The 25,357-nt window shown below is 36.8% G+C and overlaps 1 protein-coding gene across 7 annotated transcripts; it reads left to right on the top strand.

The window, feature by feature from the left end:
* On the top strand, positions 1-21,915 carry LOC122072046 (villin-1). Of its 7 annotated transcripts, none has more exons than XM_042636564.1 (24): positions 1-162; positions 255-322; positions 2,123-2,241; positions 3,086-3,185; positions 3,337-3,405; positions 4,389-4,622; positions 4,951-5,128; positions 5,195-5,327; positions 5,700-5,871; positions 8,862-9,009; positions 9,094-9,179; positions 9,269-9,424; positions 9,771-9,839; positions 12,105-12,173; positions 12,338-12,475; positions 15,109-15,234; positions 16,913-17,060; positions 17,206-17,216; positions 18,665-18,805; positions 19,269-19,394; positions 19,599-19,661; positions 20,205-20,511; positions 21,090-21,259; positions 21,369-21,915. In XM_042636564.1, the coding sequence occupies exons 3-24, from the start codon at positions 2,186-2,188 to the stop codon at positions 21,480-21,482; spliced, it is 2,814 nt and encodes a 937-aa protein (XP_042492498.1). In that variant the 5' UTR covers positions 1-162; positions 255-322; positions 2,123-2,185; the 3' UTR covers positions 21,483-21,915. The 7 variants fall into 7 exon arrangements, with proteins under 7 accessions (XP_042492498.1, XP_042492503.1, XP_042492500.1 ...); XM_042636566.1 differs by having other exon boundaries at positions 8-162; positions 249-322; XM_042636569.1 differs by lacking the exon at positions 15,109-15,234.
* Positions 21,916-25,357: the final 3,442 nt, after the last annotated feature.

Genomic DNA, 25,357 nt, shown 5'->3' with positions numbered 1-25,357 from the left:
AATGTTATAATGCCTTCAGCCTGCCTTTCTTCCTTTCCGTCTTTACTGGTCGGTCACCACTCACCGGCACCGCAGCCTCTGCTCTTCCCATATTTAATTGTACTTGAAAAGGAAGAAAAAAAATCATTTCTTTACTTTCAAGCCTTTTCGTCTCTCCTCAAGGTAAGAGCCCCCGTCATAAGCTACTGTTGGTGTTGGTTTTGCTTTTGCTTTTGCTCGTCTCTCTTGATCTGAAACTTTCTTCGAAGATTCAGGTCATGGCTCTGTAAGGATTAAATTCGACTTCTTCTGTCGAATCGTCTTTGTTTTGCAGAGAAGAGAGGTACGGAGATACATTTTACCTTAGCAGTTCTATAGTTCTCATGTTATTCTAGCTGAATTTTCCAAAGGACTTGACACTTGTGTGATTGAGTCTGTTGTTCAATTGGTTGACATTTCAAACATGAGGTCACCTGATCGAATGAAGGCTGCAGTTCGGCTTTCAATTGAGAGTTCAATCTCACATTTGAAAATTTCAAACTTCAGATTATGTAATATTTTGCCTTTGGTTTGTCTCTCAGTTGTGTAGTATTCGCGATCACTATCAGTTTTTACCAATAGCATGTAGAGTATGTTTGAATTCACACAGAAAAAACAGGATTCAGAAGTTTGTTTGGTTAGATTATAAATGTTTGCAGAGGTTAGCATAAGAGGATACCAATTGTAAAATCCATGGTGATTACTGGTGTGCTCGAGCAATGTCAATTGGTACTAACTCTAACCTGGGGATCAGTAGTAGAGTGAGTTCTGGGTTAATTAATCATTCTCTTACATATGATGGGGCTCCCTAACCAGACCGCCTGCTGCTACCTATTTTTGGACACTTCCCAATAAGATAGTGGCTGCTTTTATCTCTGTCACGGTAACCTGAACTGAGTACTAAAATAAATATTGGGTCTTGGTTTTGTGTGTAGAGAAAAGTGCAAAGAGATAACATGTGTGAAATAAAAGGATAACATGTATCAAACTACAGGACCATCTGTTGCTGTGCTGAAAAGGAGTTACATTGCTAGTGAGCTGTTTATTCTAAGTGTGAAGCTGAGGTCGTGGAAAACACAGGAGGAGGTTATTAACCTTGGATTTTGTCAACAGAGAATTCCCAGCAGAGCCTTTAAGTGGCCTGCAGCCCTATTGGGCTAGTCCATGATGTGTATATATATATATATATATATTTATTAGTGTTTCATAAACTAAGAGAATTAGAGATTATGGTTTCCCCTTGGTTTTACTGAAGCTCTTTGAGCATCTTTTCAAGTCATCAGCTGAGGCTCATGATAGGGATAAGCAGATGGAAACACCACTGAGGGAGAAAAGAAGTATTTGTTTCAGTGTTAGTATTGAGGGTGTTTAGATTGTCCCCATGTGTTCTATCTTTAAGTGGTGTATCCCTCATTGCATCTGCAAATGTAAGCATTTTTCCTAAACTGTCTTAAATCTTGGGTGTCCCTGTGTGATTATTCATTTACAGTTTTTGATTTGGTTATTTCTTGGAAGCAATTTCAGGGTAATATCAATATGTAGTTGAACAACCTGCTTCAATGTATTCGCGATGGTAATTCTGTTCAATGCTATAATTTGAACATCCTTCTTAAAATGCTATAATTTGAACATACATCTCAAATTTCCTGAGACCTGCAGAAGCGGGACTTTAAAAGAGTTAAGGCATTATTATTGAAAAGCCTCATGGAACCTAACAAAGTGGCATACAGATATCCTATGACACTATCTAACAATGCCAAGTTTATTAAATCTAGCTGTTTTCTTCAACAATTATTTTTTGCTTCACATTCTTCCTGAGGTTGGTTTTGTTATTGACATTGCGACTATCTCTTATATAAAGAGTTTAATACAAATACAACGGAGCTCAACCACTGGACGGGGAAAGTAACATTACCCATTCCAGAATTTGTGGTTGCACACTAATAATGCTCATTTCAGATATCAGCCATTTTTTCATGGTAGCAACACTCTGTAACCAAATTTACTTACTTTGCATTCAATGTCTTTCTTGTCTTGCATACACCATGTAGGCATCCTGTGTTAAATGGCATGTGAATTATGAATGTGTTTATTTGAACTGCAGCAAAAGGAATAAAAGCATGTGCAAAATCTACTGTGGACAATCAGATACATAGAAAAAGGAATAATGTCTCTCTTAACTGATGCTGTTGATGCTGCTTTCCAGGGAGCAGGAGCTAACACGTATCCTTTGTAAATGTTTCAATTTCAATAATTGTATGTTTCTCTTTTGGGTTATGTTATCACTGGTTTTATTGAACTTCTAAGTTTGCTTGTAAATCAAACTGTTCTCAAAAAATTGATACTGGATACTAGTGAAAGTACTTTTCAAAAGATTCGGTGCTTTAGTATGGCTTGGGCTGGACTAAAATAGAGCTGTTCATGTGTTGAAAATAAGTCAGACTTTTTATGTTTGACTCAGCCATTATAGTGTCAATTTGGTTTGAAGCATATGTGGTTATTTTACTAGTTCAACAACTGTACAGTTGAGATAAGGCTCTGTTGAGTGGATTATGTAATTGCTTCTTCTTATAAATATTATTATTATTTTCAAACTAGTAACAAACCTGGCAATTCACATTGCTTATTATTATTATTTCTATTGTTATTATTACTATTATTATTGTTTTCAAACCAGTACAACCCTGGCAAATCACATTGCTTGAACTGGGACACTAGACTAAACAAAGATGAAGATTCATTGTAAGAGTTTTATGTCATGCACATTGAAACAATAACGCAGAAAGAGATTATATTTTGGGACAATCTCAAGAAAATTGGTGTTGAATAAATGATCGAGTTGTGGTTTAACTTTAACAATGCTTGGAAGCAATGGCTTTAGGCTGTACATTATAGTCTGGCAACTTGTCCTAGGACTGCCCTCCAGCTTGGTTTGTGTGTGCATGTGAATTTTTCTGATTGACAAATGTGTTACAATGCTTTGTTCTGCATACATTTGAAGTAGAATGTGGCTTGATGCCTGTTTTTTAGTTTTCATTGTTTTATCCTTAATCCTCTTTCTTCCCAGTGGATTAGAAATATGGTGTGTAGAGAACCTTCAGTTGGTACCAGTCCCAAAGTCTTCACATGGGAAATTTTTTTCTGGAAGCACCTATATTGTTCTAAATGTAAGTCTTAGTAGATTCAGCACCTCAATAAGAATAAATAGTTTTTCCAAGAAAACCTTCATACCACTTTGCTTGGTTGAATTTATTTCCATCCTTGGGCTGTTTGTTTACAAATTTTCAATTGACATTCTTTGTTTTTGATCTATGACAGACAGTTTTACTGAAAAGTGGTCTTCATCAACATGATATACATTACTGGTTGGGAAATAATGCAAAAGAGGTCATTTCCTTCTCACCCTACTTTTATTTGTGGCCCAGGAGATAGTCATAAATGTTTTTTTCATGAGTTTTGGCCAGGGAAAATGGTTCACTGGCCAGCAAACTGAATATTGTATACAGTAATAAGGGTGTACCCATGGCCAAGAAAAAGTTCTTGTAGGTTGCCATTACTACATACATTGTACGTGCGAGGAGATGGGTGCTATTAGTCATATGATTCCTAGTTTCATTGGTCAAGAATAACCTGTTTGCATGATTCATCCATCTGTTCCATCAAATTCCTGTAATGAGTAATGACTGTCTAAATGAGTTGAACCTTGATCAGGGGATCATCTGGGTGCAAACTGTTGGACAGATGGTCCTGGACACTGATGATGCAACAGAAGTTGCAGAAAGGAATATTTCTCAAGAAACTGAAAATCAATTAAAATCTTTAACTTAGATACAAAGGAAGAATTCCCAGCCCAGGCCTCCAGGGTAGAATTTCAGAGGCTATGAACAGCAATATCGTCCCTCCCAAGGTCTTTGGACTTTCTACAGAACCTAGTTTTGCTATATTTTCCCTTTTTTATGTGAATTCTCATTCTTCTGGTTTCCAAAAAAATCAGACAAATTCAAAAAATGTTCTTACCATGCTAATTAGAATTTAGAGGACCAATGCCATCCACACAACATCAATGAACACAATTTGTATTTACTAACAGTTCTTATAAAAGCTCCAACTAACCACAGCATTAATTACCCCTACTTAAGATAAGAAATACTAATAAAACAATACTTGAAAATAAACTCTAATGCCTATAATGCTCCCAGAATTCCAGCAAAGAAGATGACTCATATCCCTGAGTAAGCCTTATATCAATCTGCATGCAGTAGTCCTGATCATTTTTTGTGAGATGAGGACCATGTATGACTTATCAAATCTATTGCCATTTCATGGCTTGATTGAATGGTGGGTGTTTTTTGTTGTTCGTGCATTAGCAGGATGACTCAGCTTTGGTGTCAGAAAAGGCACTTGAGTTAGATGCGGCCCTCGGGTCTCACGCTGTCCAATATCGGGAAGATCAAGGTCAGGAAACGGGAAAGTTCCTATCTTACTTTAAACCCTGTATCATACCCATCGAAGGCGTGTTTTCTTCAGGGGTACAGTTTAACAGTGAAACCTATCAAGTCAGCTTGTTAGCATGCAAGGGAGATCATGCCGTTTATGTTAAAGAAGTAAGTTTTTTTTACTCCTGCCCAAAGACTCCAAACATAATTCCTAATGCTTAAAATCTGTGTTTACTACTTTTTATAAAGTTTTTAATTGATTAAATTAGTTCCCTGTATGCTTGAAGCAATGTTAAATTATTTATAATTTTGTTCACTGGACTGTACAAAACTTATATCCAGGTCATATGGTTGAAAAGGAAAATTCTTATAGCACACTATTCCAGGACATGAAAATTCCAAGTTCTGTTCTTGTTTCTTAGAACTGTGTAATCCTTTTTCTTTATCTGGGTTACCAGCTGTATAAGTGTGTCTGAGCGAATTAGTTTTTGACCAGGTGCCTTTTTCTAGGTCCTCCTTGAACCACAATGATGTATTTATACTCGACACGGCATCAAAAATATTCCTATTTAGTGGTTGCAAGTCAAGCACACAAGAAAGAGCTAAAGCTTTAGAGGTTGTTCAGTATATCATAGAAAACAAGCATAATGGGAGGTGTGATGTGACTACCATAGGTAGGACCATTGTCTGTTTCCCAAATGTGACTAATTTTGCAAACACTAACAATTCCATTATTTCAGAGGATGGGAAATTTGTTGCTGATCCTGATGTTGGAGAGTTTTGGAGCTTATTTGGTGGCTATGCTCCCATTGCCAGGGACCTGCCTTCAACAATTCAGAAAAATTCTGAAATTCCTTCTGTATACCTATTCTGGTAAGTGATCTTGCAACACTCAGCTACACAATGTTGCATCAGATATTTCTTATTGCTTCCTCTTCTACTGTTATGTCTATCCTGGACATTCAAAAGCTTAGATACCAGCATAAATTAACTTGTGGAATCAAACAAACAAAACGAATTCCAGTGTCCAAGTACTCAACCATTTCCATATTGGAGAAGCACAACCACTTTTCTCTAGCTTTGTCAGTATTTATTGAAAAGCCTGAGCTCAAATCATCACTGGCATAGCCAAGTTGATCTGTCCAGATTTCTAGTTGAGCTTCTACTCGAGACCAATTTATTTGGCATTCTTCATAATAACATATTAATTTTCCCCAGAATGATTTGTGACTCTTTTATCCTCAGGATTTCTGCCCAAGGACAACTATGTCAAATTGGGACTGATTCTGATTCGTTAAAGAAAGAAATGCTTGATGCAGACAAGTGCTATATGTTGGACTGTGGCACTGAGCTTTTTGTTTGGATGGGAAGAAGCACCTCCATCAGCGAACGGAAGAAATCTATATCATCCATAGAAGTAAGTAGTTGCCTCTATGCAGTATGTGTTTACTTTTCTAGTTCTGGACTTCTCTATTTTGGTGCCTGCAGTGACGGGGGCTTTCTGTTATGTGGAAGGCTGGTTTTCTTACATGACATATCCAGACTATTCATTTCAAAGGGACCTTTTGAAAAATCGACCTCTTTCCTGTCCTTGTTTTAATTTTTTATTATGGATTATTCCGAGCATCATGGTGTACCATAACTGTATAAATACACCTATCAAATAGTTAGAAAGAGCATTGGATATAACATTAAAAACAAAATAAAAAGACCGCCCAACAACAAGGTGTTAGCACATCTTAAATCGCCTTGTCGCCTAGCGGCGCCAAGGAGATGCCTTGACAACTATGTATACTACTCTTTTCTCCTTGACTAATTTCTTGAACTAATCTATCCATGTGTTAAGAAAAAATATTTCTTAGTATTTTCATCTAAAATCTTATTTGGGCGTTAGTACCAATTATATTGATCACTTCTTTAGTTCTTTTCCCATCACCAATTCTTTTATGGGCACTATTGATCCCTTGGTAAGAGATATCTGCAAGTCGCACCAATCCTCACGTAAGGTGATTGACCATAACTTCTCTATGAACTGGTGATTGATTTCTATTATGTTTTATCATGTCGAGTTGGATAGTGGGCAATGCTGATGGAAACCTAATCTTCATAGTACAAATGCAAAGTTCTTGGAGCTTTAAAGTCCCAACTTCTTCTAAAGGAATCATAACTAGAACAGCTCACATAGATTCTATACCATAGACCTGGATCTGGGTCCTGCACCTGACCTTGTTATAATGGATTTCTTTTTATTCCTCCATAGTAGACTCCCTCACTTAGATGTCCAGTAACCTGAAACGGATCAGTAAAATATTTTCTGATCTAACCTTTTCTACCTTTAAACATGATTCAATTTTCGGGTGTGCACTTTTGCCAAACAATATACCAATCCCAAGAGATGACGTTAGGTATCTGATACTTTGATAGGTGGCTTGGAATGGGCAGTTCTAAGTGAGTGCATAAACTAGCTTACCAATGTCACTGCATCTGGTTGTTGCAAGTTCCTTAATCTAGATTACTTTCTCTACTGCACATCTCTTTCTTAGTTACCACTATGTTATGAATATATACATTGAGAGCACTAGGGTGTACTTGCACGTGCTTGATAGAGATTCTATCATATCTTTGTTTACTATAACATTTAAATTCTAAATCTTTTCAACTTTCCAATTTCCAGAGGGAATGTTTTAGGCCATAGAGGGCATTCTTCAACTGCACATTTCTTATTGCCTGAAGGAGATAAAAACCTTTTGGGATTTAGGCTTCTCCCAGATCTCCTTGGAATAAGACATTCTATATTAGCTACAAAAGGTGAGGAGTTATTTAACGGAGTTCATCTTTGCATTGTGAAATCTCCTGATGGTCAATGCCGTACGATGAGTGTAAGCCTGCAGAAAACAATAGCGAGGCTAACCACATTCCTTTAAATTTTTTCTTTTATCATCACTAGTGTACACCCATCACCGTACTATCATGGTCAAGAAGTAAGAAACATGTATAATCATATTGGAGGGCAATCATTCTTCTCAAATTAACTGTCAGCAGTTGAGAATCCATGGCATTAATCTACAATAGATATTTTGTTAAAATAGAGGGTGGACCTTGGCGCAATGGTAAGGTTGCGCCATTACGACCTAGTGGTTGTGGGTTCAAGTCAGGAAACAGCCTCTTCACGAGCAGGGGTAAGGCTGCGTACATAATGACCCTCCCTAGAGCCTTCAGTGGTGGGAGCCTCGTAGTACACCCTTTTTTTATATATTTTTATTAAAATGCTAAGCCAATTGATTTGATGACTCCATGCTTTTGCAAAACATGTGTAAGAAAAGCTAGTCCTCGCTCAGTACTCAACCAATCAACTCTAGACGAGTTTCATGTTTCCATTTTTGATGAAACACATGAAATCTAGCAGCTTTGCATGGACAAAGCATCGGTCAAGTTAATAAACACCAAAATACTTGATCAAAGTTCCTAGGTGATAACTAGTATTGTGACTGAGTGCTGAGAAAAGAAAAACAGTGGAATTTTTATGATACTTTGTTCTTCAGGTTAGAGATTGAGATTTCCCTAAAACCAGAAGAACTCCGAAATTTGAAGAGTTAGGCTGCAGTTGGTAACGTTCTAAAAAAACGTTTATGGGAACGAAAAAATGGAATAAAGCGTTTGGCCCATTTTATGGTGTGTTTCGTTTTTTTTGGAACAAAAAATGAAAAAAAAAAGAAGGGTAGAAACGAGGATTGACGGAACGACAAAAGGCAGTTCCGTCATTCCAGTTTCGTTCCGAAAAAAAAAAGAAGGTATTTTGACACAGAAACTGAAATTTCCGTTTTTTGATACGAAACGTCGTTTCTGGAACAGAAACGTTACCAAATGCAGCCTTATTGTTTGATTGGAGTTGAGGTTAAGGTAGAAAATAACAAGAAGAATGAAGAAGCAAAGAATGAGAATATGAAGAAAGAAGAGGGAGATTATACCTTTACATGGCCTGTCTTTTTTTATTTGCTATTTGTATGCAACATTTATGAGCGCAGACCTTGGCGCAACAGTAAGTTTGCTCCATTGTGACCTCATAGGGTCGAGTCGGGAAACAACCTCTTTGGGAAGCAAAGGTAAGGGTGTGTACATTATGACCATCTCCCGACCCCGCAGAGGCAGGAGCCTTGTGCACTGGGTACACCCTATTTTTATGCAACATTTACATAGACTGAAATACCCTTGCAAAGGGAATAAGTTCATGCAATATACAGGGGGCATATCCTAATATGACCAGAATTCCTGTACTACTATGAAATAAAGGAGAGAGAGAGAGACTAGGTCTTCATAACTTAAGTATGTCATGCTATGTGTATCCTTTACTTTTTTTGTTATATGGGATTGGGTTTTGGTTTCTTATCTATGTAGTTATGTTTACAGGATATACTGGGTTCTCAGGGCAGGTCAAAAGGCACCCATATAACTTTCTTAACTGGAGGCTCTGAAACTGCTGCATTTAGGTCATATTTTGATGGCTGGCCTCAGACTGTTGAAAACTTGTATGAAGAAGGCCGGGAGAAAGTAGCAGGTTTAGTATCTACTCACAACAAAATTTTAAAAAATGAACTAATGAAGCAGATATAATGCTTTCATTTACTTTCTGCATTTACAGCAATTTTTAAGCACCATGGATATGATGTAAAGGAACTTCCAGATGAAGACTGGCAACCATATATAAATTGCAGTGGCACTCTAAAAGTAACTGCTTACTAAAGATCTTTGGTTTAATAGTTTTGGCATAAGTTTATAAACCCAGTGTTGATTCACTGTTTTAATTATTGACGTAGGTTTGGCGAGTAAATGGTAGTGAACTTTATCTCATTCCAACTGCAGAACAGAATAAGCTTTTCACTGGAGACTGCTATATTGTGCAGTACATATATCCTGGAGATGAAAAAGATGAGCTCTTATTTTATGCATGGCTTGGTTGTAATAGTGTAACAGTAAGAATTTTGCCTTCTGATGAATATCTGGTGCTTTGACCTTTGGAAATATCTGAACTTGATTTTCTTTCTTTACATGGATTTGCTTCCTAACTGAATCTTACCTAATGCAAAATATTCTCAACCCCCTCGGTGGTGCAAATTTCCTGCCTTTATTTCCCCCCTTATTTTAACTTAAAAAACAAAAAAGGTAATTTATGTCTCGGTCGAAGATGGTTTATTGGCTCTTTATGCTTTTTCATGGCACAACTACTATAATGCCTGACTCTGTCTGAGAATTTTAAATAGGAGTAAGTAAGCTTTAGCTGTTCACAAAGTATCTTAACGTTGTTTATTTCTGTTTTAGGAAGACAGAGTTGAAGCAATCTCCCATATGAATGCAATGGTTGATTCAAACAAGGGTGCCGCAGTGTTGGTATGCTTTTTTTCTTATGCTATTTTTTGAGACTGCCTTTATTTCTTTTGGGATAGGTATACAAGTTTGCATTAAAAGATAAAACAGTTATATTCGATAATATATACAGCCATCAAGATCTTTTTGTATAAAATAGATGAGTCAGGAGGAAAATGGGAAGGCTGCAATACCAAGATTAAGAAAGGCAAAAAGATCATCTGGGTGGTTAGCTCCTTACCAAACATGAAATAATTTGGCTAGGTGAAACTAGGAAACTGTGTAAAAGATTCTACTTGAGCACCATGGACATTGAAATTTCCCAAGGAGGGCAGAATCTCAACTTGAGAATCAGATAGTACCAAAAGAATTTTGACTCCTTTTTCCTTGCATAGCTGCAACCCTCTTAGAATGGCAAAGAACTCTTGATACGTATGGAGGTTCCAGACCGTAGACCCACAAATGTGAACTCTAGAATTTTATCCTCTTCTCAAACCCAACACAAGTAACTCGAGACAGGTTCAAAGTCATTCTTGACATAATCTCACCAGAACGTACCATCTAAGTTCCCATGAAGGGTCATCAGGGAGGCATGCTGCTAGGTGCTAGCAGATCAGAAAGTTATTGCCCATGAGCATTTGCTTTCAGGTTTTGCTATTGCAGACAAGATTTTTAGACTAGGGAACTATCTGTCTACCCAAAGTAATTGAACTCTCCTAGATATGTGGTTGTGGGGTCAAACAACTAGATGCCATTGTGATCGTTGAAGCATAACGAACTTGCCCCTCACGAATTGTTTATTTAGTTCATTTGTTTGATATTGCTCTTAGAAGAAATCATCTCTCTAAAAACCATATATAGTATACTTTTCAGGTTGACAATCATTTCCTTATGACACAGCATGAGGGGTGATCTATATTGTAGGCTTGTAGCATTACCCCAGTAATGTAGGACTAGGTTGGACACCCAATTAGACCCAAAACTGCAGGAACTTTTAAAATAAAGAACAACCAAACCCAACCCCAACCCCAACCCCATCCATGTATCAAAAATTAAATTCAGCAACAACCCAGAAACAGTACCGAACCCACAGAACAGCAACACAGGGATTAAACAAACCAGTAGCAGTTTAGAACTAATCCAGAGACCATTAAAGTGCTAACAGTCTTAAAAAATCAGAACAGATATTCAGCAGTACAGCAGGTTATCGATCTCAAGAGAATAACAGCAGAGTCCAATCTAACAATGATTCTTAGGACTAAACCAGGAACAGATGGGAGTCCGTTCAGATTTAAGGTGACAGAATATTAAGAACAGCAGTCCAGAAAACACTATTCAAACTAGCAGAACCAGAATCCAGAAAATAGAAACTTCAGTTCACTAAAAGACGAAAATGTGGAGATTTCTAATATCTCATCAATGGCTGAGCAAAATCAGCCAATATTTGGGTCGATCCTCACTGGTATGGGGAGGAACCTTCGATAAAAAAACTGGACCAATCGGATACTTAGATCTGGTCATTCCAGCAGGGCGGATGCTCTGTTTTGTAGAATTTTCTGGGCGGCAGAGTGATAGATTACATATCTGGTTTTGCAGCCCTAATAAGTCTTGAAAGAGATATAAAAACTTAAGAGAATAATACTTGAAGTAGACCTTCTGGACTTCACGCCGCAAAGAGTCAATTGGATCAAACACCAATTCCTTCAGCCTTGATCAAACACAAGACGACTCTTAAACATTAATTTTTTTTATCAAAATCATTCTAGGCTTTTAGGAGCCTCCTCTTATTTATTTATAATGTTAATGGGGGAGGGAATTACAAAATAGAAGGTTCCTCAAAAAGGAAACCAAATATTCTCCTAATACAATATTTTCTAAAAATTGAAATTAGAAACTAACTGAAATTAGAAACTAGTTGAAAAAAGAAACTAACTACTAATGACTTGATTAAATTAATAACTTGACTCCTAAGGAAACAAATATAACTCAAATCAAGCCCAATTAAAAAGGAAACTAATGAAAATGGAAACTAACTAGTAATTCCGTACTCAATCTTAGAGCCCCCCTTTTAGACCCATAGAAGGGGGTTGTTTTATTAGGAATAAGCCTAGGGTTGGGTTCCATACATGTTAGGCCTTTGATCCCATGTGTTTTAAGTGTAATACTAGGAATGTGTTGGGTTCAAATGCTTTAGCCAATTTACACATCTGTGGATTATTGATATTTCCCTCCTACATAACTCAAACAGGTAATTTTGTTTTGTTTATAACTCTTATTTCTCAATTTTAGGCTCAAGTCGTTGAGGGTGAGGAGCCAGTTCAATTTTACTCAATATTCGAAATATTGATTGTCTTCAAGGTGTGTACAGAGCTGTACTTCATTAGTTCATTTGTTCATTCATATACCTTGGGCCCAGAAAAGAGCACCCCCTGGTGTAGTGAAATTAATATTTGTGTTCCTAACTTATTTGTTGATGGGAACTGTACATGCTTCTGATGGAATTGTATTTTCATTTCATATAGGGAGGAATGAGTTCACGTTATAAGTGTTTCATATCAGAAAAGGAAATCACAGACGAAACTTCTGGTGAAGAAAAGATGGCTCTTTTCCGCATTCAAGAATCGGGCCCTAATAGCATGCAAGCTGTTCAAGTTGATCCAGTAAGCGTTTTCTCCCCCCTCACCCTGGAAAAGGTATCCCATTAATTTGAATGTTGAGACTTTAGATCTGAAACAAAACAACCGTAGATTTATTTTAAGGAAATCTTCTAATCTGGCCAGGGTTTAAAATAATGGTTTTAACAGTCATAGTGCTTGGACCCTTGGACAATATCAGTCATTATAATGGTTATGATGTTTGTCATTTTGGTTGCCATTTTCTCTAATTTTTGGTTATCATATTATTAGATTATTAAATGCATAAAGAAATAATAAAATATTAGGTCAGAGGTGAATAATGAAGGAATGGAAGCTGTAATGGCATTGATGATCTTGGTTTGTAAAAGAAAAAAAAATTCAGATATATTTTACATCATAATGTAATGGCTTTTGGCATAATCTCACTCGTAGCGCCATGATTAATATGAGAATGATTCTGATATCTGAATCAGTAGCTAGGCCTAGTCATTGACCTACATGCATGTAGAGGGTCCTTTGGATATTTGGTGTGGCTATTGACTAAATCTAGAGTCGATTTTTTATGCCTCAGCCTTTTTTTTTATTTTATTTCTCTTATATTTGGCTCAGAAGAATATTTGGTACTTTTTCTGGATTAGTTTTGAAGTTTTCCTTTAGTGTTTTATGGGTTAGTCTTCTATTATTTTGGGTCAAGTTTTCCCCAGGATTTTCTGTCCTGTTTTGGGGTGTGCTTGATCCTATCAGAGGGCTACATGACCAAAATCTGATATCTGGTTGCTGAGTTAATTAAGTTTATATTATCAGCCTTCAATTCTGATTTGCAATTAAATCCTTAATTCACTAAAATTAGGGTTAGAGTTTTCTCAGGCTGCACAGTTAATCTTTAGTTTGACTTTTCAGATCCTCGAGGCTATGCTTGGTTGCAAAGGAAATTTAAAGAGAAGGGAATTGAAATTTTCAAACTTTAAAAATAAACTTTTGTAATCATTACCCCATGTGATTGTATAAAATACTTAGTTTTTTTACCATATTTAGTAATTGGGAAGAGGACAGGTATGCTAGCGCATTACCTAGAAATAAGGTATGCTAGCAGGATTTTAACCGTTAGATGAAACATACAAAATCTCATATGTTCATAATCGTTGTCTTACAAAACCTGCCCAATATTGCCGCTCTACAACTTCTTCCGCCCAGCTGTTACTTTGCCCTCACTTGTCGCCGCTCCGGTTACTACTCCCCCAACCACGACCCCTTCTCTGGCCAATGTGCCTGAAGCATCACCGCTGCCGGCAAGTTCAAACGTTCCTGCAACATTGGCGGAGGCTCCAAAAGTTTTGGCCATAGGGAGTCTACCAAGCTCCTTTCTTCTTTTCTTTCTGTCTCACTGAGCAATGTAGATTGTCTCCAATTACTCCGCCTCTAAACTAGTAGGAAAATGGCGAAAATTCACCGGAACAAAGTCAAATCTTTGGTTTTCGATCTTTCCGGAGGAGGAAATTTCAGGTTATGTCTGCATTTTCCGGTGCTGCATTTCACCGGAAACTTTTAGATACAATGTTGTGTGGTGTTCCTCGGCACCACTACAATGACGACACTGGTGTTGTTGAATCGTAGATTGAGAAGCCGAACCAGAAGGAAAAGCAAAATAGATCGGATTCGAAGAGGAATGGTGGATCAGAGAGTTTGTACATGCCAGTTGATTACATAGAATGTGAAAGCTTTTTTTTTTCTTTTCTTTTTATAAAGGAATATGAAAGGTTCGAACCCATTTATATTCCCTCCAAAATTCCAACCATAAACAGAGAAGCTTTCCCTCTGTGTGTGTGTGTGTGTGTGTGTGTGTGTGTGAGAGAGAGAGAGAGAGAGAGAGAGAGAGAGAGAGAGAGAGAGAGAGAAGGGGGAAGTTGAACTTGTTGGCGGCGGTGATGCTTTGGGCACATTGGCCGGAGAAGGGCTTGTGGTTGGGGGAGTAGTAACCGAAGCGGCGACAGGTGAGGGCAAAGGAACAGCTGGGCTGGAGAAGACCGTGGAGCGGCAGAATTGGGCAAGTTTTGTAAGACAACGATTATAGACGGATGAGATTTTGTATGTTTCATGTAACGGTTAAAATCCCGCTAACATACCTTATTCCTAGGTAATGCGCTAGCATACCTGTCCTTTTCCCTTAGTGATTATATATTTTACATGTAATTTTTATTTTACATTTTATAGAAAAGGGTTTTTGGATGCTAAGAAAGTGAAATTTAATAATCAAATATAGAATAATTTGAAGTTAATGATATAGACACATGGGGTAATGATTACAAAAGTTTCTTTTTAAAGTTTGAAATTTTCACTTCCCTTTGATTCCCCTTGCAAGTTGCAACCAAATAGAGCCTAATTGTATTATAGGGGAAGAAGAATCTCGGGGCCTGGGGCAGGCATCCACCATCTTCTATATATTCAGACTTTGGAATTTTGAAGAATATCCAGAAACTGTGACATGAACTCTTAATTCTTGTGTAGTAGATTCCATGTTACCTTGTTACCTGATTATTCATTGTTAATATCAACCCGCACTGTATCTTGGAATTTATCAGAACTTAATAGAATCCTTTTTTCCTTTTCTATATTTTGGTATCTACTGATTATGACTTTGGAGGTCCTTAAAATGGCAGGTTTCAGGTTCACTTAACTCATCCTATTGTTACATCTTGCAAACTGGAGCATCTGTTTTCACCTGGATTGGGAATCTTTCCAAAATTGATTTTGGGCTTCTTTACAGAATTCTGGATGTTTTAAATGTATGTAGTCTCCAGTTAAACTCTCTACTAATCATGTTTTATTATAACTGGCATTTTTCCCTTTTCTCTATTCAAATAGGTGTGTATTTTCATTTAGAGTTTGTTTAAAGACGTGGTAACGGTATGTTTCTGATGAACATCATTAAATAGTCACCACCTAGATAATTTTGGTTGATGAAACTAGAGAAGGGCTGCATTTGAATATAGAAATATAGAGGGATGCTTTACAATCAAAAGTTTTCAGGGTAAATTTTATTAAAGCAGAATATGGTGCAGCTTTGGCAAAAATGGAGAGAAAATGTAGTGGTTAAGATTGTTGATCAAGAGTTTTGTTTTCTTGATTCAATCATAATCAAGGGAGGGAAAAATGAGGAAGTGTAGTAGATCATAGAATTAGAGCCCCTTGCCGGCGCCGGGGGGGGGGGGGGGGGTGGTTAAAACAAAACAAAACCAAACCAATTTTTTATCGGTTACAGTTTCTGAAACCGAAACCGATTATTGATCCGTGTTAATTGGTTTCGTATCGTTTCCTACTGGCATGCACTATGAGCAGTGGTCGCACAGCATAACCTCCCCACCGTGCACCATGAGCAATGCAGATCTCAAATACTCTGTGCTTGGGTACTTCAGAAGCAACCTCGGTCCCCCTGCGTTCTTGTAACTAGGTGGGGGTGCATTCAGGGTATGGCGATCTGGTGAAGAGATCTGTGGCGGAGCTTGTGGAAAAAAGCGGAGTACTGTTTTTGCAGTGGTTGGTGTGGCTAAAATCAATGGCGGCAGCTGCGGAAGAGCCCTTGAGCTTGAAGATGGCTTTGAGCGTGGAGGTGCTGTCTGGAGGAAGTGACCATGATCAAACCATCGAAGCTTAAAAAATGAAGAATCCTCGGATTCAAAGTACAAGACAAAAATTTATGAATTTCCTTCTTGTGAAAGACAAATAAAAAGTAACAAAATAAAGAAAGATATCCACTAAAGATAAAGAGCTGGGAACATTTGAGAGGAAGGGAGAGAGAGTACAGTTTTATCAGTTCAAAAACGAATTAAATCTGTTCAGTTTGGTTTTTATTGGCCGGTTTCAGTTCCGGTTTTAGTTTTGGTTCAGTTTGACACCCATACCAGTATTGTCATACATGATGCTGAATTCTGGGCAACAAGAAACAGATTGTACGTAAAGTTTCTTTGTTTATGAGGAGGTGGGGGGCAAGAGTAGGAAGGACAGGATAAGCATGTGAGGTTCCTTCAGAGCTGCATCAGTGGGTGTCAAAGGTGACAAGATGGGTGAAGGTTGATCCATATAGCAAGTGGTTAGAAAATAAAAGAATACTTATGACATTTTCTATGGCTTCAAAAACATTTGTGCAGCTGAACCCACTTATTTGATACTTCAATGCCTCTGCCTCACGTTTTCTCATATTTCGTTAGTTTTTAGTTCATTTTGTAAGTATATATTTACATGATTATGTTCATTTTCAAGAATTAATTATCATTTTAATTAGTAGGTTATCCATCATGTTAATTATCAACAAACGAAGTTCATTTTTTGCATAACCCAGAATGTACTGGCCAGAAAATAAACTAGAAACAATTAGTGTGCTAATGATTGAAGTTTTGTGAATCTAACTTTCTTATTACTTGAAGACTATTAAAAGGCTGTTTTTCAATTTTAATGCTATTGCAGCCCACATGGCAACCTGTATCAGTTAGGGAAGGTAATGAACCTGATGATTTCTGGAATGTTCTTGGTGGGAAGGTGGAATATCCAAGGGTAAAGGAGACCAAAAGATATGAAGAGGATCCACATTTGTTTACTTGTACCTCTACAGAAGGTGAAATCATTCGTTTTAAAATTTTTTTTTTCTCATGCGGTTCTGCTTTGGCTCAGAATTATTGCGGCTGTAAATGGCTCCTGCAAACATTTCTAATGGCTGGCTGTGGTTGTTTTGCTACTCCATTGGATTTTGATTTACTCAGGTGATTTCAAGGTGAGTGATCGTTTATGAGTTGGCCTTAGTTTTGTCAGGATATTGCTCCTAAAGTGCAGTTTTATCTGAAATTTTCAAATGAAGAATTATACCATTCTGTAGTATCAGATTTCAAAGTCTTAACAATGTCTTTGAATTTGCTTTATGTGACAATCTGTTCCTGTTTTAGACAAAGATGGTCTTGTTCAACAGAACTGTTTTCTTATCATTATTAGCTCTGGTTTCCTGCACTGCCCAAATATTGACAGGTCATTTGGGGCCCAAATTTTGCAGACAGGTGGACCCCAAGGTCCCCTATTCACGTATCTAACTTCAGTCCAAACAGAGTTTGCCAGCTAGCAAATAGAGCTTTGAAAAATTAGGATTATGGGACAGTGAACAGTAGTGGTCGTAGTAACAATTGGCATGCCATGGACGTACAGAAGGATGCATGCTAATGCATGGGAGGGTATTTGATTGCATTAGGCTCTGATATTTGACATGAGATGAATCCTGGCCATGTCCTCTCTCTATCCAACGGTTACAGTAACCACGTCACTTGTCCACATGGCATGCTGCATAACAATAGTGGGTTATTAAGTTTGAATAGACCATTGGACGGCCAACTATGTCATGACTTCTACCCTTATATTTTCAGTGATTGAACTTAAGTTGCTCTGAAATTTCCAAAGTTGAAATTTAAAGCATTTTTATATTTCCACTTGGGGAATGTTGGATTGGGCTGAAACCAGTCTGATAGATCAAGATGTGGAAAATGTCCATAAATTTTGGTCAGCAATGGAGTTGCCACTGGCAGATTTTTGGGCCAGGAAACCTTTGCCCTTTTGTTGTTGTGATGATGATAATGTATTGTAGTTTATCATTATAATTTCCTTGAAAATGATAAATTAATTAAAGTAACACACATTCATATGGTGTGGTCTATCATGCAACCAAAATAGAGATGAATTAAGTTATTTCTGATAATGTTTATCAGGTTCATTAGATGGTTTAAGGACTAATTTTTCATTTAAAAAAAAAGAAGTGTGAGACATTTATTTTTTGGCTTGAGAAAACAACATATAAATAAAGAAAGACTCTTTTTGAAATGCTTGAAAATTTGAAGGCCTTTTCTGTGGTGGTTGATAATAAATATAATATTTTTGGGGTACTACCGTACTATCATGTCATGTTTCATATTGGAATACTTAATTCTTTTCCTAGGTCCATGTACTGACTTTTTGGTAAAATTAAATTCTACAAGTTTTTCAATGACTTCACCAAGTGAAGGTCTGAAATCAAAAGAACATTCAATCCCAAGCTAGTGTTACTTTTTATATTTTTACTTTTAAATTCTGAACACTGATTGTCATCCATTATTATATACAATATATAGAGTTCTTTTTGAAGACACTGAACTAGAAGTTCTCACCTTCTTTTAGTTTTTCATTGTAATATAAAATTTACAGGTAAAAGAGATCTACAACTTCAATCAGGATGATTTAACTACTGAGGACGTATTAGTACTGGACTGCTACAGTGAAATCTATGTCTGGATAGGGCGCCATGCAAATATTAGATCAAAACAACATGCTCTTACTCTAGGCATGGTAATATAACAATCTGGACTTCATTTTGTTCTCTTCTTATCTTAACATTTTTTTTACATAGGGACTATTTGGTATCTGTAAATCTGTAGGCATGTAATTGTATATTACCCAATGCCCAACCATGCATGATCCGGATTGTCAGACAATGACCACTTCCATGGGCTGTTTCCCAATCCCTACAATAAGATAATATCCTACTGGTCTCAAGAACTTTTTGATGAACTTGTCTGTTTTATCTTATGGTTAAGACAGCCCTTGTCCCAATTTTTCCCACCTGCCTCCGATTAATGTGTTGAGGTACCACTTTTAACAGTCTGGTTGATGCATCAGTGGGCATAGGCTATAGTTAATAGTGGAACAGTAAAAGACACCACATGTGATTAGACAGATAGATAAGCAGCCTGGTCTTGATGTCTTGTTTATTTGTGTTTGTTTTCATATATTTTTCTCACATAACTTACAGAAATTTCTTGAGATGGACATTCTTGTTGAAGGGCTATCTTTGAAGACTCCTATATATGTTGTTTCAGAAGGATATGAACCATCTTTCTTCACGAGGTTCTTTCATTGGGATTCCTCAAAGGCACGTGTAAGTATGTCAAATCTCATCATCAAATGGTACCCACTGAATCTTTAAGGGTTGTAATTTCTACTTGCTCTCTCTCTCTCTCTCTCTCTCTCTCTCTCTCTCTCTCTCTCTTATATGTGTGTGTGTGTGTGTGTGTGTGTGTGTGTGTGTGTGTGAGTGTGTGAGTGTGTGATTGGATATTGATTTCTTGCTTTTGCCTTTTAGATGCATGGTAACTCTTTTGAGAGGAAGCTTGCTATTTTGAAAGGACAGATGCAAAAGATGGAAGTAAGTAACTGTATTTACGGCTTCTTATTATTATCATTAAACTTCAATTCCAGTTTGCTCTTCTCTTGTGAAAAGTTCTGTTTGGTATAGTCTGGCTTATTATCGTACTTTACTCTATCAAGCCTGAAATTTTTAAATGGCTAACAGGATTAATACTTGAATTTGTTAAAGATGGCTCATTCATTAGAAACACTTGTATAATTAGATTATTAATCTTCATTATCCTGTATTATTGACAGGAATGTTCATGCAGGCTTCTTGGTGAAAATTTATTTGCTTTATTACAGGTTTTGAGAGAATTCAATAATGAATTATATAGTCAGAATACATGGCTATTTATTCCCCCTCTGAATGTCAATTAATTTTCCAAGATATTGCGGAGAAAAAAGAAGGCATTTTATACAGAAATGATTAACTTCACTCGTGCATGCATATTTTCATTTTCTTTGAATTCCAAGGATGATATTATGAGTTGTTTTCTCGCTCTTTCTGGCTGTGATGTTAAATGGTTCACAAATGACTAACTGAAACATTTCTCCATAGGCACCTCAAAGAAGTGCATGGAAAGCAAATGATACATACTCCTCTGGATCTTATTCCGACCGTTCCCAAATCAAAACAGTCAGTTCTGACAGGCTTAGAAGAAGTGTATCTCCTGCGTTCAGTTCTGAAAGACTAAGAAGAAGTGCATCTCCTGCATTCAGTTCTGACAGGCTTAGAAGAAGTGTATCTCCTGCATCTCCTGGCTCAGGTTCAAATTTTAAGGCATCTAGTAACCACAAGTTTTCTAGTTCAACTCCAATGTCCGGGGAACTCTTTTCAACGGCTTCTCCTGATCATGATATTGCTGGTAATGATACTTCTCTAGATTTGTACAGAGGAAATTAGAGTTAGTTTTGTTATGTCATCTGTTGCAACAGAATTAGCTGGATGCGCATTTTCTCTTTCCATTATATGCTTATAACCCTCCATGTCTGCGTGATTAACATGCAGAGGGGTCCAATTCCATTTGATGGATCCACATAGGATATCTTCTGGGGAAAACATTGATCACTTATTTCTTTTGACTTTCTTGACTCCCACTGTGGTTAGGCTTTCTCATGTTTTATCTTCTCTGTTACTGCACTTCTTATATAAAAAATATATGTAGATAGGTAAGTATGTATCCAATAATTATCTGTTGATTGGATGGTATTCAATTATGCTGTTTTATCTACCGAAGTTTCTAGGTTAGGATTCTGGATGGTGGGCAAGGCCCTTTCTGCAACCTTGCCATGCCCAAAAGGGTAGACAGCTTCTTGTCTTGTTGTCCTGACTAACTTTTCTTGGTTGTGAATTAGCTAATTTTCCATGCTGATTTATTTGCATCAACAACTTAAATATATCACAGCGAGTTGATTGTTATGACTAAACATTGTTCTTTCACAGATGGGTCATTAGTATCAGTACAAGTGGAAGAGCCAAGTTCCATGGAGAAAGTGAGTTCCACAAAGGTTAATGGAACTGAAGTTGGCGAGGGATTGGAAACTTTCCCATATGAACGATTAAAAGTGATGTCCAACAACCCAGTAACAGGAATAGATTTGACTAAACGAGAGGTATAACACTTTCTTCTTTTTTTAATGCTGAAAGCCTGGTAAGAATGGGTCTTAAAGAACTCTGCAAATAACTTCTTCCTGAATATATCGAATCTCTGATGGTCTATAGGCATATCTATCCCATGAAGAGTTTCAAGAGAAGTTTGGGATGACTAAGAAAGCTTTCTATGAGCTGCCTAAATGGAGACAGAACAAACACAAGAGATCCCTCCATCTTTTTTAGGGGAAATGACCTTGATAATGAAGGCAGATGGCCATATTGACGACAAACTTCTTGATGGGGATGAATGGTTCTGTTTTTCATTTTCCAGAGGAAATTGAGGCAAAATTTGCTAAGGTGCTGACAAGCATTGGACGATCTTCAAACTCTAGTAACTCCAGTAGCAAAGCAAAACTTGCTAAGTTTGCCAAGAGATCAGTAAATTGGTTTACCCCAAAAATGTCCAAATGCTATATTCTGCTAGAAACATGGGCAGCCTAGGACATTCAAATGCAAAGCAAAAAACATTTTGTTAATCATCTGTTTTCTGTAAAAACAGAAGAATATTTAGAACATGGTAATCCTCAGACCTCAGAAAATGAACATTCTTTTTGCTATTTTAATCATTGTTATACATTGTTAAATACAAAGCCATACATCCAGCAGTTGTCAGGTAGTTTTTCCCTCTTTTGTCTCTTACAGTTGTCGGTTTTTATTTTTTTGGGGCGGTGGTGGTGGGGGCTGGTTCTTTCTACAGGATTAATGTAAGCAAATAGCCCCAACCACTCTAAAGCTTGCTTTTTGTGGTTGGATTAATATTTTTGGTAGGTTGTTACCAAAAAAATAGAGCAATTTACATCCCCCTCCCCTGTAGTATGTTATATCTTACAAGTAGACCCACTCCGTTAAGTTTAAACGTTAAATTTGTCCAATATTTTTTTAATACCTATATTACCCTTCTATTGTGTGCTTTGACCCTTTCACCCTCTCACCCTTTCAAAACAAAACCTTGATATACAGTGACCTAAAAGAGGGGAAAAAAGAAAAATTGAAACTGCTTAAACCAACCCCCGCCGTAGGTAACAGTTGATCTAGGCTACCGGAGGCCCAAAAGCAAAAACCGTTGACAGTTGTAACAATCCCAGATAGTGGTGTTGATGGTGGTGGGGCGGGGGTTGTAAGGGAGGAGGGGACGGTGGCGGCGATAGCAGTGGTGGTGGTGGTTGATGATTCGGCCGCTGAGAATTGTGGCATTAAGCTTTTGTTTTTCCCAAATCAATTCTCCCTCTCTTTTCCTCTTTAAAAAATTGTAAGAAATTTTCACTTCTTAAAATTGGATTGCTTCTGTTTAATCAATCTATGGAATAGATGAAAAGGTTGCCCCTATAGCATTTATTTTGGATACTTCACAATAGTTTGCTTACATGGTTGAGGGAAAAACGTTTGATTCATTCTTTCCTCTGAAATTTGTTTGATCAGTTACACTACTATTGTGATCATTTTCTGTTCTGATCATTGTGACTTTTGAGTTTGTTTTTTGGGTAAAATAGATCATAGTCACACGTTTTTCTTATAGGTTTTAAATCTCCGATCACAACAGCATAATGAAGCGGGTTTTACAAGAGATCATCACCGTGTGACGGCCAAAATATGATTATTTCCAACCCCTGCCCCCCAGAGAAAGGAGTACTCACTCCAGCGATCAAAACCCCTATGCCGATTGCCGAAGAAACATAACAGCAACAACCAATGTAAAGAAGGAAAACCTTATGCCCTAATTTCTGATTCATCAATGAATGAATTGAAATGGAAGATGGGTGAATGGGAAATCCCTTCACCCATTTTTTAAGGTTAATATCTTTAAAGGCTAAAATTGACTTTTAACATTTAAAATTAACACCACACTAACACTGTCGACTGACAAGGGAGGATGATGTAATTTCTAAAAATACAGGGGAAGAAGATGTAATAATAGCAAAGTACAGGGGAGGGGATGTAAATTGCTCCAAAAAATATTTCTGGTAGGTGACCTCAAGAAATCTACCAAATTAGAAAAGATCTGAAACGTATGGGTGGTTTTGTAGCATGGAAGTGATACTTTTATGTAAATTTGCCAACATAGAAAAGATCTTAGATTTTTTTTTTTTTTTTTTTTGGTATGGAAAAGATCTTTAGGCCTGTGTTTGGTAGTCAATACAAGAAAAGAAAAGAAAAAAATTGTACTTTTTTTCTTGAGTTAAGAATTTTTCTTTGCACTTGATATTTCTTTACCCAAGAAAAGATTCCTCTTTTCAAATTCAAAATTCCTCTTGAGAATTGTGAAATTTTCTTTTGTTTCCCCAAAAATTTTCTTGCAAAAAACACAAGAAAATATGAGAAAATATGAAAACATAATTTGACAAAAAATGAATGATTACACAATGATTTCCTGTGTCTATCTCTCTCTTAATTTATATTTTTTTTTCTTTCTTTTATTCTCTTTATAACCAAACATACAAACTCTTTTTATTTTCTCACCATTTCTTCTCTTTTCTTCTCTTTTCTTTTCTTTTCTTTTCTAGATTCTTTTTTCTTTTCTTGGCTACCAAACATAGCCTAGATGTATGAGAGAGGCTTTTGTGCGCAGACGTCCATATGGACTTAAGATGTCTGACACATTTATTACCGATGGTGTGACTGACAGTTACAGTTATGACTGTTGGAGCACAGACGGTTTACCTATTATTATTGGCAAAATGGTCGCGGAATGTGTAGAAAAATAGGAATGCGGAACGTTCGGAGCTCGGTGAATGTTCATGTAAGTGATATGATTGACACGTGTTAAATATGTTAATCTTGCTAACAGAGTTGTAAACAGTTACAACTCTGTTTAATATTATAAATATTTAAATAAATAAATAATGAAAATCCCAATATAAGTGGACTCCTCCTTTCATTCCGCTTAGAAATCTCAATCCTCTCTTTCTCTCTCTCCTTGCTTCTTCTTCAAGGTTGTTCATTCTTTCTTCTTTCTTTTTCACTGCTCTCCAGTCTAGTTGAAGTTTTGTTTACCAATTTCAGTGAAGATTTGCATACATGGTAAATTCTCATAGGTTAATAATATCTACCCAATAAGTAGTAATAAAATCCTAGATATTCAACAGCTTTGTTTACTTTATAAATTCAAAATTTTCTTTTGCCATATATGCAAATTTTACTGTCCAAATCCCTTCCCTAATGATTAATATGTACACATGGTATTTGGATATTTGTGGTCAAGTCTCTCATATTCTCAGTGCCTGAAAATAGTTATGTTGATTTTTTTCTTATCTCATCCTATTTTGAAAGAGAGAGAGAGATGATGATGATGATGGTGGCTGTAGAAAGAAGGAACAATGTTGAAGAAAAAGCAAGGAGAGAGAGAGAGAGAGAATTGAGATTTCCCAACAAAAACGAAAGAGGAGTCCATTTATATTAGATTTTTATTTTTTATTTATTTATTTATATAAAAAATATTAGACAAGTTAAGTAACCACATCCGTCATCTCTCCACCCTAAAAACTAGGAATCAGTTACAATATAAAAAACTAATAGATGGTTTAGATTAATCTAAACTTAAATGGACGGTTAATATTAAAAGAAAGTGAAAATAAGTTTGCAATATGTACGTCCTACTACCATTCACCCATTATTATTATTATTATTATTATTATTATTATTATTATTTTAAGTTGGTTATTAAAATCGGGTCAAGCCCGGCCTGCACCGAGCCTGGTAGGGCTGGGCTTGGGCTGAAATATCTCAACCCAACCTAAGATTAGGTTAGGCTTGGGCTGTGACCTGGGGACCATGGATGGGCCTAGATTTAAAAACCCAGCCCGTTCACCCCTAATTTTGATTTCAAAGATTCAAGTATGTTCTCAACTTTTTGGCACATTTAAGTGAAAAGAGTGAATCCTAGGCATTTGGTTGACTCTTTCATTTCACCAATTCCTAGGATTGAAAAGACAATAGGCTTAGAGTAGATTTATTTTTTAACCTGAAAGCTTTCAGTTGTTGAAGACTCTGTTTTCCTCTTTTGCTTGGCACATAAGATATCATGAAACCCATATAATTAATACAAGGAAGTCTTAAGTAAA

Source organism: Macadamia integrifolia, chromosome 2 (genome assembly GCF_013358625.1).
Source record: "Macadamia integrifolia cultivar HAES 741 chromosome 2, SCU_Mint_v3, whole genome shotgun sequence".
Taxonomy (NCBI): domain Eukaryota; kingdom Viridiplantae; phylum Streptophyta; class Magnoliopsida; order Proteales; family Proteaceae; genus Macadamia; species Macadamia integrifolia.
Note: the sequence above shows the minus strand (reverse complement) of the source record. Positions and strands in the feature narration are given on the sequence as shown.

Bases quoted from the DNA above. Each gene is read 5' to 3' on its own strand.
- LOC122072046 (XM_042636564.1), top strand. From the start codon at position 2,186: ATGTCTCTCTTAACTGATGCTGTTGATGCTGCTTTCCAGGGAGCAGGA. The intron at 3,186-3,336 runs GTAAGTCTTAGT...GATCTATGACAG, and splicing joins GCACCTATATTGTTCTAAAT to ACAGTTTTACTGAAAAGTGG. The intron at 19,662-20,204 runs GTAAGTAACTGT...ATTTCTCCATAG, and splicing joins GACAGATGCAAAAGATGGAA to GCACCTCAAAGAAGTGCATG.